We start from the raw sequence: 15,644 nt of genomic DNA, 5'->3' as shown, positions 1-15,644 counted from the left end.
GCTTGACTGTGCGAAGCGAGTGATTTCATGCACATTATTTGCTCAGGAATCCCTTCAAATTAAATAACTTCCCAGCCACAGAATGGCCTGTTTTTTTTTTTTTTTAAAGATATTACAGAAATAAACACATCACAATAACCAAATTTCAGAGGGAACTAAATTTCCCCGGTTTTATGAAATTGGCTTCATGCTGACCATACACTGGGCCAAATGCAGTATTCAGGGAATTACAAAGGCCATGATTTAGCCAGATGGTAAATGCACCAACTGATTTAAATCAGAGGGCACAAAATCAGGAGTTTGTAGACACATGATGCACCCGTTGTATTTACATCAGTATATAATGGATTAAAAAAAAAAATCATTGCGCCACCTTTGGCACAGAATAGAACAAGCTGCATGACACAGTTTCTTATCTTAAGCGTTGAGCTGATTTGCGTTGTGCGAGTTATACAATAATCTGTTACATCTTTAAATGCATGTGAACATCTTTTCTGGATACAATCCAGGTACCAGAACAATCAGGTTTTTGTAGACAAAGTAAGCCAACTCCTGATTGGGCTTTGTGAATTTTCAAAAATATGATACAGGGGAAGAGGGGAAAAAATTTATTTTAAAAATGTGCAATTGTGCTGTTCAACATGCACCATTTTAGGATATTTGCACTGGAAATATCCATTATGCATACAAACGTGATGAATTTCCAAGCAAATTCAGATTTTTTTTTTAAAAAACTGACATTTCAAGCTGTACAAAGCAATCGTGGAAGGTAGTGTACAGCTGGCTCACCATAACCAGAGTACGCGTTGTTGGATTTGCGCCCGCGGCCTCGTCCGCCGTACGTGCGGGAGGCCTGCAGAGAGTTGCTGCTCTCGTCGGTCTGGTATCCCCTTTCACGATCACTGGCTCCAGGTACACTGGTGCGGCTTGGTGCTGTACGGTAACCAACACCGATCTGGCGGAGCTGCTCATCAATCTGCAGCCGCTCCAGACGCAACTGTTCCACCTCCTAACCAATGAGAAAATTGAGTGGGCTTGATTAAGTGTAATATTAAAGTCCCTGAAATACACAAAAAGCTTAGTTGGTAAGATTACCTGTACCTATATATGTATAGTGTTTGCTAGTTAATTAAACAAGCAAAGAGATATTCTCTTTAACCTGAAACAGGTAGGAGTAGACATAACCGACATGCAGAATGGCATGTTTACAGTGGTGCTTGAAAGTTTGTGAACCCTTTAGAATGTTCTATATTTCTGCATAAATATGACCTAAAACATCATCAGATTTTCACACAAGTCCTAAAGGTAGATAAAGAGAACCCAGTTAAACAAATGAGACAAAATAATACTTGGTCATTTATTTATTGAGGAAAATGATCCAATATTACATATCTGTGAGTGGCAAAAGTATGTGAACCTCTAGGAGTTAATTTGAAGGTGAAATTAGAGTCAGGTGTTTTCAATCAATGGGATGACAATCAGGTGTGAGTGGGCACCCTGTTTTATTTAAAGAACAGGGATCTATCAAAGTCTGATCTTCACAACACGTGTTTGTGGAAGTGTATCATGGCACGAACAAAGGAGATTTCTGAGGCCCTCAGAAAAAGCGTTGTTGATGCTCATCAGGCTGGAAAAGGTTACAAAACCATCTCTAAAGAGTTTGGACTCCACCAATCCACAGTCAGACAGATTGTGTACAAATGGAGGAAATTCAAGACCATTGTTACCCTTCCCAGGAGCAGGGCTCTACAGTGCGCACATTTCACTCGCATTTGCGAGCAAATTTTTCGGCATGCGAACGACGAGAGAAAAAAAAAAAAAAAAAACGCGCATTCGTGCGAGGGCTTCTTGCGGCCGACAATTTAGGAAAGCACTGAGCACAGACGCGACGAGTTTAACATTCTAAAATGTATCAAACGTTAAACTGCAAAGTATGTAAATCCAGCGCTGGATAACCTACCTAATATAGTGTAATGAGTAACGGCCTGTATTGTTGTGTATGTGTTCAGTGTTGTGTGTGTTCTGCCTGCGCCTTGCTCCCTGTCTGTAGTTGCGTGCATTGCCCCCGTCTTGCACTGCGGTGGTTCCCACGGTAGCCAGGGGGAGATGGAGTGAAAAAGTTAAATTTTTTTTTGCCGTTCTGCCATGCTAGTGCGTTTTACCGGGACATGAGATTTCAGCATTTTAAAGTTCAAGTTGAGTCTGGTGCTTTTGTGCTGATGCTACAATAGCCTACTATCACAAATATCCCCGTAACATTTCCCGTTTTCTACTCATCTTTCTGCGATTGCCCCTCTTTCCCACGGTTGTATGTTGTGGGTGTGGCATGAGGTGGGAAAAGTGCTTTTTAGGGATTCATCAGATCATTCAACTGAGAGATAACAGAGCTGGTTCGGACCGAGCTGAGAAATATTCGCTATGCAAAGAATAACGGCGTTTTTTAAAAGCAATGATGGTGGAAACAAGAATAAAAGAACGGACGAGGAAGAAAGTGTAGTGAAGAAAGCTAGAACGACGGGAGAAGGTGCGGGAAAATTATATAATGAGATGGAAAGCACACACCCCAGTGCAAACATTTAGATGGGAATATACAACACAGCAGAAAAACAAATGATATACAGTATATACAAATGGTGCATGTCACAACACAGCAGAAAAACAAATTATATATATATACACAGCTGGGCGTGTTGAGTTGCAGATGTTAATTGCACATTAGTTATAGAAACTCAGTTCAGCTACAAAACTCAGGATATTGCACTGTATTTGGTATTGCATTGTATTGGGTATGGATGTAAAAGTGTAGAAATATAAAATATACAAAAGCTATAAAAACTAAAAAGTTGCTCTGTGAGGTTGCACTGTAATAAGTATTGCACTGTATCAGGTAAGTGTGAGAATATTGTCCTTTTAGGTCCTTGTTGGTGCATTGTTGCACCTGCCAGAAGTGGCATCAGTCAGTGCATGTAACGAGCCTTTTTCACATTACGTCACTTGCAGTAGAACCTCACATCCGTTTTCAGCCTTTTGAATGGAAGAAGAGGCGGCATGCTAATCTGCTGGCGAACAAGTAGCAACCATAGAAAGTCAGTAAACTTCCTTTCCAAAACAAGGCAGATAGGTGACTGGAATGGTCGCTAACAATACGTAATGATAAACAATGTGCAATATTATTATCAATCTTATCTGTGAATGACAGTTTTGTTAACATATGTTGCCGCCGTATACCTCTTCTTCCATTCAAAAGGCTGAAAACGGATACGAGTTCCCCTGCAAGTGACGTAATGTGAAAAAGGCTAATTGTTCAAGGTGGTTATGGCCTGTGGGAAAAAAACTGAGTCTGTTGGTCCTTGCTTTGATGCACCTGTAACGCCTGCCTGAGGGCAGCAAGTCAAAGAACTCAGAGCCAGGGTGGGAGCTGTCCTTGATGATGATGTTAGCTCTGCTGAGCTCTGCTCTCTGTTTAGCTACTGTTTGTTCATTCATTCAGTTATTCATTATTCATTTGTTTGTTCATTCATTCATTCTCAATTGAACTTTGCGTTTTATGTGTTGGTGTGTCTAAGGTTTGCGCTGCAATAAACCTTTAAAATGAAAACCTACTTGTGCCCCCATTTTTTTCCCTGTGCTCCTAAAATTTTTAACTTAGGAGCACGTGTGCTCCTGAAAAAAAAAAAGAAAGTGTAGAGCCCTGCCCAGGAGTGGTCGACCAACAAAGATCACTCCAAGAGCAAGGCGTGTAATAGTCGGCGAGGTCACAAAGGACCCCCGGGTAACTTCTAAGCAACTGAAGGCCTCTCTCACATTAGCCAATGTTCATGAGTCCACCATCAGGAGAACACTGAACAACAATGATGTGCATAGCAGGGTTGTGAGGAGAAAGCCACTGCTCTCCAAAAAGAACATTGCTGCTTGTCTTCAGTTTGCTAAGGATCACATGGACAAGCCAGAAGGCTATTGGAAAAATGTTTTGAGGACGGATGAGACCAAAATAGAACTTTTTGGTTTAAATGAGAAGCGTTATGTTTGGAGAAAGGAAAACACTGCATTCCAGCATAAGAACCTTATCTCATCTGTGAAACATGGTGGTGGTCGTATGATGGTTTGGGGCTGTTTTGCTGCACCTGGGCCAGGACGGCTTGCCATCATTGATGGAACAATGAATTCTGAATTATACCAGTGAATTCTAAAGGAAAATGTCAGGACATCTGTCCATGAACTGAATCTCAAGAGAAGGTGGGTCATGCAGCAAGACAACGACCCTAAGCACACAAGTCGTTCGACCAAAGAATGCTTAAAGAAGAATAAAGTTAATGTTTTGGAATGGCCAAGTCAAAGTCCTGACCTTAATCCAATCGAAATGTTGTGGAAGGACCTGAAGCGAGCAGTTCATGTGAGGAAACCCACCAACATCCCAGAGTTGAAGCTGTTCTGTACGGAGGAATGGGCTAAAATTCCTCCAAGCCGGTGCGCAGGACTGATCAACAGTTACCGGAAACATTTAGTTGCAGTTATTGCTGCACAAGGGGGTCACACTAGATACTGAAAGCAAAGGTTCACATACTTTTGCCACTCACAGATATGTAATATTGGATCATTTTCCTCAATAAATTACCAAGTATAATATTTTTGTCTCATTTTTTTAACTGGGTTCTCTTTATCTACTTTCAGGACTTGTGTGAAAATGTTATGACGTTTTAGATCATATTTATGCAGAAATATAGAAAATTCTAAAGGGTTCACAAACTTTCAAGCACCACTGTAAGTAAAAGATAAACTACAAAGACAGCAGTTATAGTATAGGGAAACGTGTGAGAAAGGATGTCACTGCACTGTGTGACAGCTGTGCCGTTGAACAACAGCTGAAGGGTAGTACAGCGAGGGGCTATTCTGGGACGAACAGGGCCCTGGAGCTTGTAATCCATCTACCAGCATACCCTCATCCCCTAAAGTGCACCCCTTGGCACGGCCCTAATTGCTATCTTTAGCTGGTGGTGGTTAAAAGAGAAGTGTGATCAGCAGCTTTCCAAGAGGGAGTACGTCAGGTGACCAGTCAAGAATGAGCCGCCATCTCCAGCATTGCCATGAGCTTAACATGGTCGCCTGGCGTTTCTGCAGAAAATCAAAACTGTACGTCTACATAATTTGAACACTGACCCGTCATCTCTCAGCTGGCTGTTGAACTTGGATTTAAAAAACAAAAAACGGCCACAAACCTTACTTGAAGCATTTTCCAGTTAAAGTGCATTCAAATTCAACTGTGCCTTGCCTACCGGCAAGCTTATGTGCTTGCAGTCAGAGGTGATGAAAAAAAGAGCCGTTAATTTGATTAGTTTCTTTGCTTACTGTGTGGCTGCCAGCACAGACTACATTTTCATGCAGATATTTAAAAATGCTGAAAACAAAAATATTCAATAGAGAGAGAGAGAGAAAACCCACCCACAGCATTAAAAATAAATAAATAAAATTCACATTTTCCCTTACTCAGTTTTTCAAAACAGCATCACCTGTTCAATTCATCGATTTCATTCTGGATTGTTCAACCATTTAATTAAGATACCCGTTTATGATTCCATAAAGAAATTGTAACCTACTGACTGGGTGTACAATACTATTAAAACATTATCACACTTGGAACAAAATCTATAAGCATTTATTATAGTTGCAGCTAACCAATCAAGATTCAAACTCGTTCATTGACAAGATGACCAGGTTTGCGCAGTCTGTAGAGCGCAACTCGCTGCGAAAAAGCTCAAGCAGCAGTTTTGTCAGACTAAAAACAAAACAAACAAAAAACAAATGTACTTTGTACCAAACGAGGTGATGACTGAGCTGCATTAAGTCAAAACACACACACACACGTGCCATCCTCAGCAGTTGGCTCACCTGCAGGTAGGCCACATGGTACTCCAGCAAAGCCTGGGCATTACTGATGTTTTCTTTGGTTCCTACAAAGATGAAGGGAACCATACCCTGAAGAGTGGAACACAAAAGACTTGCATAGTAAGTTACAATACATAAACACAAATAAAATAATAAATAAACCCAACATAACATCTGGTCTACAGAATGTAGCTGTGGCTGCAAGTTTGTCAGAATTACTGAGGCAGGGTGCGAGATGCATTGATGGTGCGTCTTCAGACTTGCCTCCTCTCTGGGCAGCTTTTTATCGTTGTCCCCTTCGATCCGAACACGCACCACACCGGACTTGTCGACAATTTCTTGGATGATTTTGCCACTTTTCCCAATAACTTTGCCTGGATGGTGAGGGAAAGACAGAGATTTAAAATACATCAATATTTTACACTACTAACTACAGGTACGATTTTATCGAGCCAGCATTGGAATGCCCTAATTATGGCTACGAGAGAAAAGCCAGAGACGGAAGACTCAACAGCTACCCGTCAAGAACCATCTCAACCCAGTGAGAACATGAGCTTAAAAATCTCAGCAAAATAACTCGATTGAACCGGTCTCTGGTGACCGAGTCACTTGATAAGATCACTCCTAACCTATTCTTAAGACCAACTTTTCTCCAATTCAAGATGAATTCAGCTAAAGGACCTCTGTATTTCACAAAGTAAACTCACCGACAAGATTCCTGGGTACCTGGAAGGAGTCTTCTTTAAACTCCAGATATACTCTAGCCTGTTTTACAGCTTCTGGGGTCTGACACAGCAAGAGAGCCGAGGAGAGAAAGGGAGACAGCATGTTCAGTTATAGAACGCATCTTGAGAATATACTTATTCTGGGGTATTCAGAATTCTCCAAGCATGACAATTCTTTCAGAGAAAAAGGAGCAAAAAGAGGTGAATTAGCACTTGCTTGGTTTTCACTAAAACTGCGTTTAGCAGTTAAGTCGTACATTTTCATTAGGTATGTTCATTTTATTACAACATTTAACTTGAATATCCCCGGCTTGAAAAATTGCGAGAGGACCAGCATCGTTTGATCAATCCCTGTTTACAGCACAGCTTTAGGCACTGTACGTTATACCACATTAAAGTCTGAGCAACAACTGGTTTAAAAAGTGCTGTATCATGCGTTCCCTTAAAAAAAAAAAAAAAAAAAAAACTTCCAACATAATGCCTGTTCCATTTACTCAAAAAAAACCCCAAAAAAACAAAAACCCACACCTCTCCGTAGATCCTGAAAGTGCAGCTCTCCTCCTCAAGTTCAATGGCGGTAACCCCAGGAACCTTGCGGGCCTGCTGGATGTTGGCGCCGTGGGAGCCGATGGCCAAACCCATCAGGTCCTCACGTACCCGTACCTCCTCCTGATAGGCTGATGCCAGCTGTTTACTCGTCTGAAGCACACACACACAGTGGCGGAAAAGAATGGACATTAGCTTCTGCTTATGTTCTTGTTTAATCAGACAGCATAAGCTATGATCCCTGCAGTGCATTTACTAAATTTAGTTTCTCTGTGCACTGACATTTGCTGCCTTATTTCCCTGCTCCAACAGCTCATCTTTAACTAAAAATGTCATCCTTCAGGAGTTGAATTGTGCTCTCTATCGATAAGAAATCAAATTAGTCACCGACTCCATGGGAATAAATAAAGGCATCATAATAAAAAACCCTGCGGGGGAAAACTTGAGAATTTGAACAAAACGTTGATGTTTGAATAAATACGCATGCGTGGACATGCACCTCCAGGTGTTTGGTGGCCTCCTCATTGCGGGACATGAGCATGAGCTTAGTGCGAATGCTGCGGAAGTGCATGTCACTCAGAAGGGAGGCACGCTTCACTGTGGAATCGTTCGTGGACTGTGGAAAGAGTATTTCAAGTTTCATTACTGTGCACCCAGGTAAAGAAATTACTACAAGGAAAGAATAATGGAGAGAACCAGAAAAAGAAATGCACTGACCAGTACAATCAGTTCATGTGTCGAAGTGCTGTAGAAGACGCAGTTGGCTCCGATTGCTTTCCTGAAGTCTTTGTGGATGTTGTCACTTAAACAGCTGCCAGATTTAAGTCAAGAAGTTTCAAAAAGAGGGAGAAAAAAAACAAAAAAAACAAACCCACATTACAGTTAAGTCAATCTCCTTCTACCCTCCTCCTCCTCTCTTCCCCATTATCATTACCCAACACCACATACATGTCTTGTGAGCCTGCCTGTGTATTAGAGCTATCAAACTCTTTTTGGCGAAAATCATTTAGTCAAAAGCTTTCAACATTCTTATGAGGCACTTGACACTGTAACATGCAATCCTTATTTCAAATGCATATTTTTTTTTACCTCAAAAATATCAGGGTGCTTGAAAGTTTGTAAACCCTTTACAGAGGTGTTCTATATTTCTACAAAAACATTTTAGCACAAGTCCGAAAAGCAGATCAAGAGAACCAAATTAAACAAATGGGGGGGGGGGGGAGAACAAACAAAAAACCCCATGGTTGTTTATTGAGAGCAATGATTCAATATTACATATCCGTGAGTGGCAAAAGTATGTGAACCTCTAGGATGAGTGGTTAATTTGAAGGTGAAATTAGAGTCCGGTGTTTTCAACCAATGGGATGACAATCAGGTGCGAGTGGGCACCCTGTTTTATTTAAAGAACAGGGATCTATCAAAGTCTGATCTTCACAACACGCGTTTGTGGAAGTGTATCATTTCATGAACACAGGAGATTCCTGAGGACCTCAGAAAGAGCTATTGATCCTCATCTCTAAAGGGTTTGGACTCCACCAAACCAGCATCAGAGAGATGGAGGAGATTCAAGATCACTGTTACTCACCTCAAAAGTAGCAAACCAACAAAGATCCCTCTCCAAGAGCAAGGCGCGTCATAGTCCGCGAGGTCACAAAGGAACCCAGGGTAACTTCTCAGCAACTAAAGGCCTCCCTCACATTGGCTCACGTTAAATGTTCATGAGTCATCAGGAGAACAACAGTGTGCACAGCAGTGTTGCAAGGAGAAAGCTGCTACTCTCCAAAAAGAACACTGCTATCCATCTACAGTTGGCTAAAGATCGCATGGACGAGTCAGAAGGCTACTGGAAAAAATTTTGTGGAAGGATGAGACCAAAATCTAACACTCGGGTTTAAATGAGGAGCATTATGTTTGGAGAAAGGAAAACCCTACTCTCGCCTCATCCCATTTGTAAAACATGGTGGTGGTAGGATCATGGTTTGGAACCGCTTTGTTGCGTCTTGGCCAGGATGGCTTGCCATCATTTGGAGCAATGAATTCTGAATTATTCCAGCAAATTCTAAAGGAAAATGTCAAGACATCTGTTTGAACTGAATCAAGAGAAAGTGGGCCAATGCAACAAGACAACCAACTCCAAGTACAGAAGTCATTCAAGTCATGTTGAATGGTTAAAGAAGAATAAAGTAAACCTTTTGGAATGGCCAAGTCAAAGTGCTGACCTTAATCCAATAGAAATGTGTGAGCAGTTCATGTGAGGAAACCCACCAACATCCCAGAGTTGAAGCTGTTCCATACAGAAGAACGGGCTAAAATTCCTCCAAGCCGGTGTGCAGGACTGATCAACAGTTACCGGAAACATTTAGTTGCAGTTATTGCTGCACAAGGGGGTCACACCAGATACTGAAAGCAAAGGTTCACATACTTTTGGCGCTCATGGAAACGCAACATTGGATCATTTTCCTCAATAAATAAATGACCATATTTAATGTGTGTGTCTCATGAATTTAACTGGGCTCGATCTACTTTTGGGACTTGTGTGAAAAATCTGATGTTTTAGGTCATTTATGCCCAAGTACAGAACATTTTGAAGGGTTCACAATCTTTCAAGCACCTCTGTACATAAATATTATGAAGAGTATTTGAAGAGTCACATTTGTTGTGACCGCCCACATGTATATGAAGGCATCACACTCACATTTCTCTGAGGTCCTCGGGCACAGCAATGGTGATTTTGTAGAAGGAGCTGCGAGTGGAAGGGCTGTTGGGATTGACAGGCCGGATTCTTTCTGACGTGACGATTTCATTGTATGTGGCGTCACACGCGGCGTACTCAATCACATAGAACTGAAAACAAAAAATCCAAATAATGAGAATTTCCAACAAAGAGTCTACATTTTTATTTAGATACATATCAATAATGTGTCTATATAATTAATACAGTGGAGGAAATAATTATTTGATCCCTTGCTGATTTTGTAAGTTTGCCCACTGGCAAAGATATGAACAGTCTATAATTTTAAGGGCAGGTTTATTTTAACAGTGAGAGATAGAATATCAAAAAGAAAATCCAGAAAAATCACATTTTATAAAATATATACATTGATTTGCATTTCGTTAAGTGAAATAAAAGTTTTTGATCCCCTACCAACCATTAAGAGTTCTGGCTCCCACAGACCAGTTAGACACTCCTAATCAACTCGTTACCTGCATTAAAGACAGCTGCAGGGATGAGAATGAGAAATTGTATTTTCAGCTGAAAATTTAATCAGGGGTCTGGGGGCCATTGGCCCCCAGCCAGGTCCAGGGCGGAGCCTGGTCGGGGCCCCCGGAAGCTAATGAGTTTTATACATTTTAGACCACTAGAAATGGTCTCAGATTGCTCAGTTGAATAATATTTTCAGTCCAAAGAAGCTTGAGTTTTGGACACTAATAAACAAAGTCTCAATAATGCTCAGCTAAAAAGAATTTTTAACTTCATGCTAGAATGAAAGGAATGATGAATATAAATTAAACACAAAGACAGAATATTTGACATAATCCTGTAAATGTTTCAGTTACTTTATTAAAGAATGCAGTTACCTCTTTTGCAGTGAACTTCTCAACAGAAACACAATTTCCCTGTTGAACAGTTCTCTCAGCTCCCTTTCTTCCCTTTTGAAGCATGTTCAATCAAAGCAATGCACCCGCGAGAGCCATAATTAATAATGTCATTGCAGTAGATACATTGGGCTTTGCCAGGAGCATCACATTTTCCAATGAAATCGGACAATTTCTCAACTACGTCTTCAGTGGTTTTGCCGATTTTTATCTTCAAAGTTACAGTTCTCTCTAACCAGTCCCAACGGAATTTATTCTTCACGTCTTTATCTATCACCTGAATAAGCGATTCGTTTTCTTTTGCGATAATTTTCACCATTTTGAAGCTCTTATTCGCTGTTACATCCTCAATCTCCGGCCTCGTGGAGCACCATGTTGAATGAGTAAGAAAGCGAAATGCGAAGAACCAATCAGAACGAAGCTTACATGTGACATTTTGGCCTTTCCCCATCTATGCTCGTTTACCATTGGTCAAATCGCGATATTTCTCTCTCAACGGCCAATCAAATACAGTGTACGCTCTGAACTGCCGATGTAAACAGAGCCTTGTTCCCGATGGTTGACCGGGTCAACACATATCTAACCCCCCCTAAATATTTTCTCCTCGGATTTAGACGATTCACAAAAATGACCCCTGGGTTGATAAAATCCGCGGAATTCCGCGGAAAATTCCCATCCCTGCAGCTGTCTTTAAACTGACACCTGTATAAAAGACACCTGTCCACAGAATCAATCAATCAATCAATCAATCAATCAGACTCCAACTTCTCCAACATGGGCAAGACCAAAGTGCTGTCTAAGGATGTCAGGGACAAGATTGTAGAGCTGCACAAGGCTGGACTGGGCTACAAAACCATAAGCAAGAAGCTGGGTGAGAAGGAGACAACTGTTGGTGCAGTAGTTCAAAAATGGAAGAAATACAAAATGACCAATCGACCCTGGTCTGGGGCCCCACGCAAGATCTCACCTCGTGGGGTATCAATGATCACGAGAAAGGTGAGAGATCAGCCTAGAACTACACGGGAGGAGCTTGTTAATGATCTTAAGACAGCTGGGACCACAGTCACCAAGAAAACCATTGGGAACACATTACGCCGTAATGGATTAAAATCCTGCAGTGCCCGCAAGGTCCCCCTGCTCAAGAAGGCACATGTGCAGGCCCGTCTGAAGTTTGCCAATGAACACCTGAATGATCCTGAGAGTGATCGGAAGAAGGTGCTGTGGTCAGATGAGACCAAAATCAAGCTCTTTGGCATTAACTCAACTTGGCGTGTTTGGAGGAAGAAAAATGCTGACTATGACCTGAAGAACACCATCCCCACTATCAAGCATGGAGGTGGAAACATTATGCTTTGGGGGTGTTTCTCTGCTAAGGGCACAGGACTACTTCACCGCATCAACGGAAGAATGGACGCGGCCATGTACCGTAAAATCCTGAGTGACAACCTCCTTCCCTCTGCCAGGACACTGAAAATGGGTCGTGGATGGGTCTTCCAGCACGACAATGACCCAAAACACACAGCCAAGGCAACAAAGGAGTGGCTCAAGAAGAAGCACATTAAGGTCATGGAGTGGCCTAGCCAGTCTCCGGACCTTAATCCCATAGAAAACCTATGGAGGGAGCTGAAGCTCCGAGTTGCGAAGTGACAGCCTCAAAACCTTAATGATCTAGAGATGATCTGCAAAGAGGAGTGGACCAAAATTCCTCCTGACATGTGCACAAACCTGGTCATCAACTACAAGAAACATCTGACCGCTGTGCTTGCCAACAAGGGTTTTGCCACCAAATACTAAGTCTTGTTTGCTAGAGGGTTCAAATACTTATTTCACTCAAAGAAATGCAAATCAGTTTATATCTTTTATATGAAGTTATTTTCTGGATTTTCTTTTTGATGTTTTGTCCCTCACAGTTAAAATAAACCTACCATTAAAATTATAGAATGCTCATTTCTTTGTCGGTGGACAAACTTACAAAATCAGCAAGGGATCAAATAATTATTTCCTCCACTGTACCTCACAGATTATGACCCTAATTCCAAAAAAAAAAAAGTTGGGACACAATGTAAAACGCAAATTAAAAATGGTGGTAAACATGCCCCTGTCCCAACTTTTCAACTGAATATAGGTAAATAAAAACAAAACAAAAAAAAACAGAACCCTGCAAAAGTGATTGCATTCTGTTTTACACATCCTCCTAACCTTTTTTGGAATCAGGATTATACAACTACGGTACATGAAATAATTTTACAAAAACCCAAGAGTGCTCTGAGAGCACAATATCCCCCGCTGGCAACTATATCTATGCTGTAAGTGCTTAATACACCCTCATGAAATTGTCAAAAGTACAAGTCTGGTAATCAAGGGCCATAACTCTGGTAAAATGCGACCAAATTGAATGAAATTGCAATATGCACATTACCGACATATAACAAAATCCTGTCAAGTTTCGTGAAATTCTTCGAAAAAAAAGTTATGAGAGGAGTTGATTTCAGAAGGTGAGTATCCTTCCCAGGATGGACATTGCCATGACATAATCCCCCTTTGGGATAAAAATGGTTCTAGTAAAAAGTAAAAATACACAGACATTGATGTACAGCAAATTTCAGTGGACAGAAAAAAAAAAAAAAGTATAAGCATTAAAAAGAACTGCAACTTAAACTGTTAATGAAAAATAATTCTTCTGAAACAGACAAAGGACAAGTCATACACTAACACCACCCTTTCTCTCAGTTAACCTCTAGTTAAAGAAGTTCAAAGACGGCATTGCTGTGTATTAAGCTCAGAGGGAGAACCAAAAAAAAAAAAATTGGTCACCAGTCTTTGGGTCAGGCATCGATTAGGTTGATAAATGTACAACCACACCATGTGCAGTGAGTGAATTCAGACCATCAATGGGAGTGGTTTCATTCCACCAAGCATTTCTCTAACCAAATGATTCATTTATTAACTTCAACTCAATTTTAATCGAATAGCACTTTTGACAAAAGATCACAAAGCAGCTTTAAAGGATCTTTAGGAATAGGTGCAGCAAGTTCGACAGAATTTATTGATCCCAGAGGAAATTTCATGCTCTGATCGAGGACCAGACCCATTTACCCTAATCACAATTTTTTTAAACAGAGGGAGAATAAAAAAAAGTACCGGTAATAAGTTACATTTATATAGCGCCTTTCTCAAACTCAAGGTCGCTTGAGATAAGTCAGAGAAAAAAAACAAACAAACAAAAAAAAGTTGCTAAAGAGTGGCGAGTTTATGCACTGGTGGAGAAATGTTCATGAAATAAAAAGGTTTTGAGATAAGATTTGAAGAAAGGAAGAGAAGAGCAGTCACAGAGGGGTTAAGGAAGGGAATTCCAGAGCTTGGGGGCTGTGGAACTGAAGGACCTGCCGCCCAGAAGCGTGAACACACACCACATCTCTAAAGCCTAGGTCACAACCGGACGTACGATTTTTTTGGCCGTGTGATTTTTGGCGTTTCCCAAATCGCTGTGGTTTTTTTTGTTCGTGGAGAAAGACGCAGGTTGGCCGCAAGTTTGTCTTGCAACCTGAAAAAAACGTAAGCGCCTGTAGAGTTTGACATGACACAGAACCTCTGCAGCCGGTCTGCGGCTCGAAAATCAGCACGTCACACGCACGCCCTCCGTGCGTTTCTTGCACGTAGATCGGCCGTAGGAGCACGTACGGCCGGTTGTCACCGAGGCTTAAGTGTGATGATATCCTACTGTGCTGGAGATGGAGTGGATGAGACTGCAACAGCGGCTTGGGCTTCATATTAAACCAGAAGATCGTTTACTGCTGCACTACATGACCCAATGTGCTGTCTTAACTGAATCAGACAGCCTACGTGTGTGTGTGTGTGTGTGTGTGTGGAAGAGAGCTAACCAAGGTGCTAGTAATGGGATGCAAGAGCAGTTGTGAAGGAAGCCAAGTGTTTTGCTCTATGCAGGTATTTTTACCAGGGTGCTGCTGCAGCAGCACACACAAAATCAACCACTTTGCCAGCATGATCGCATGCACCACTGCATCCATGCCACACAGAGAGAGCTTTCAATGTAATAGATTAGAACAGCGTTGTATTCTCAACCAAGCGGCCAAACATGGAGTGGACATCATCTTCAAATAAAGCACACAATCTGCTCAAGTCTGGTTGAACATTAGGGTCAACTGTAACAACTTAAAGCCTTAAACCAATCGAAGTATTGCATACTTTGAATGATACAAGGTCAAAATTGCTCCAGTACAGACCCGGTCTACATAATTCAACTGTTATAGATGAAGTCACATCTTGGAGGCACATTTATGGGTAACTGGGTCAAGCACTATGTATCTGTGCTATTAGGCCAATATGTGCTCCTAAGGGGTTTGAAATGGCTCCATCAATATTCACATTCCAGGTCTGAGGGTACAAAAGCAGAGCTCAACCATGCACATGAGCCTGAATGCCAGGGTTCAAGTTTAAGACAAAGCAGGATTGTGTGCTGGCCATGACTCAGGGTTTAGCTTGTCGAACTAATCAATCTTTATATTTGAACTATGTTATCACCGCCTCTGTAATTACTGCAATAAACAATACAATCGTTACGAGAACTCAATTACAAAGCATCAGGGATGCTTAATTCCAGTTAGACTAGCTTATAACATTAGTCAAGATAAAAAAGGAGTAATATTTATTGAACAGGCAGCACGGTGGTGTAGTGGTTAGCGCTGTCGACTCACAGCAAGAAGGTCCGGGTTCGAGCCCCGTGGCTGGCGAGGGCCTTTCTGTGTGGAGTTTGCATGTTCTCCCCGTGTCCGCGTGGGTTTCCTCCGGGTGCTCCGGTTTCCCCCACAGTCCAAAGACATGCAGGTTAGGCTAACTGGTGACTCTAAATTGACCGTAGGTGTGAATGTGAGT

The 15,644-nt window shown here is 41.5% G+C and overlaps 1 protein-coding gene across 3 annotated transcripts in view; it reads right to left on the bottom strand.

Annotated features, from left to right (window-relative positions):
• fxr2 (FMR1 autosomal homolog 2) overlaps positions 1 to 15,644 on the bottom strand; it is a 29,308-nt gene that overhangs the window by 5,111 nt on the left and 8,553 nt on the right. The window contains exons 6-13 of one of the 3 annotated variants that reach the window (XM_060928157.1): positions 9,850 to 9,998; positions 7,872 to 7,965; positions 7,654 to 7,770; positions 7,137 to 7,307; positions 6,591 to 6,669; positions 6,103 to 6,257; positions 5,887 to 5,973; positions 790 to 1,009 (exon numbers count right to left, since the gene is read on the bottom strand). In XM_060928157.1, the coding sequence (XP_060784140.1) occupies positions 790 to 1,009; positions 5,887 to 5,973; positions 6,103 to 6,257; positions 6,591 to 6,669; positions 7,137 to 7,307; positions 7,654 to 7,770; positions 7,872 to 7,965; positions 9,850 to 9,998 (1,072 nt within the window). Of the gene's footprint in view, positions 1 to 789; positions 1,010 to 5,886; positions 6,258 to 6,590; positions 6,670 to 7,136; positions 7,308 to 7,653; positions 7,771 to 7,871; positions 7,966 to 9,849; positions 9,999 to 15,644 lie in introns of all 3 variants that reach the window. The other 2 variants (XM_060928243.1, XM_060928072.1) reach the window with 2 other exon arrangements.

Source organism: Neoarius graeffei, chromosome 1 (assembly GCF_027579695.1).
Source record: "Neoarius graeffei isolate fNeoGra1 chromosome 1, fNeoGra1.pri, whole genome shotgun sequence".
Taxonomy (NCBI): domain Eukaryota; kingdom Metazoa; phylum Chordata; class Actinopteri; order Siluriformes; family Ariidae; genus Neoarius; species Neoarius graeffei.
The sequence above is the reverse complement of the archived record's forward strand: the minus strand, read 5'-3'. Positions and strand labels throughout refer to the sequence as shown.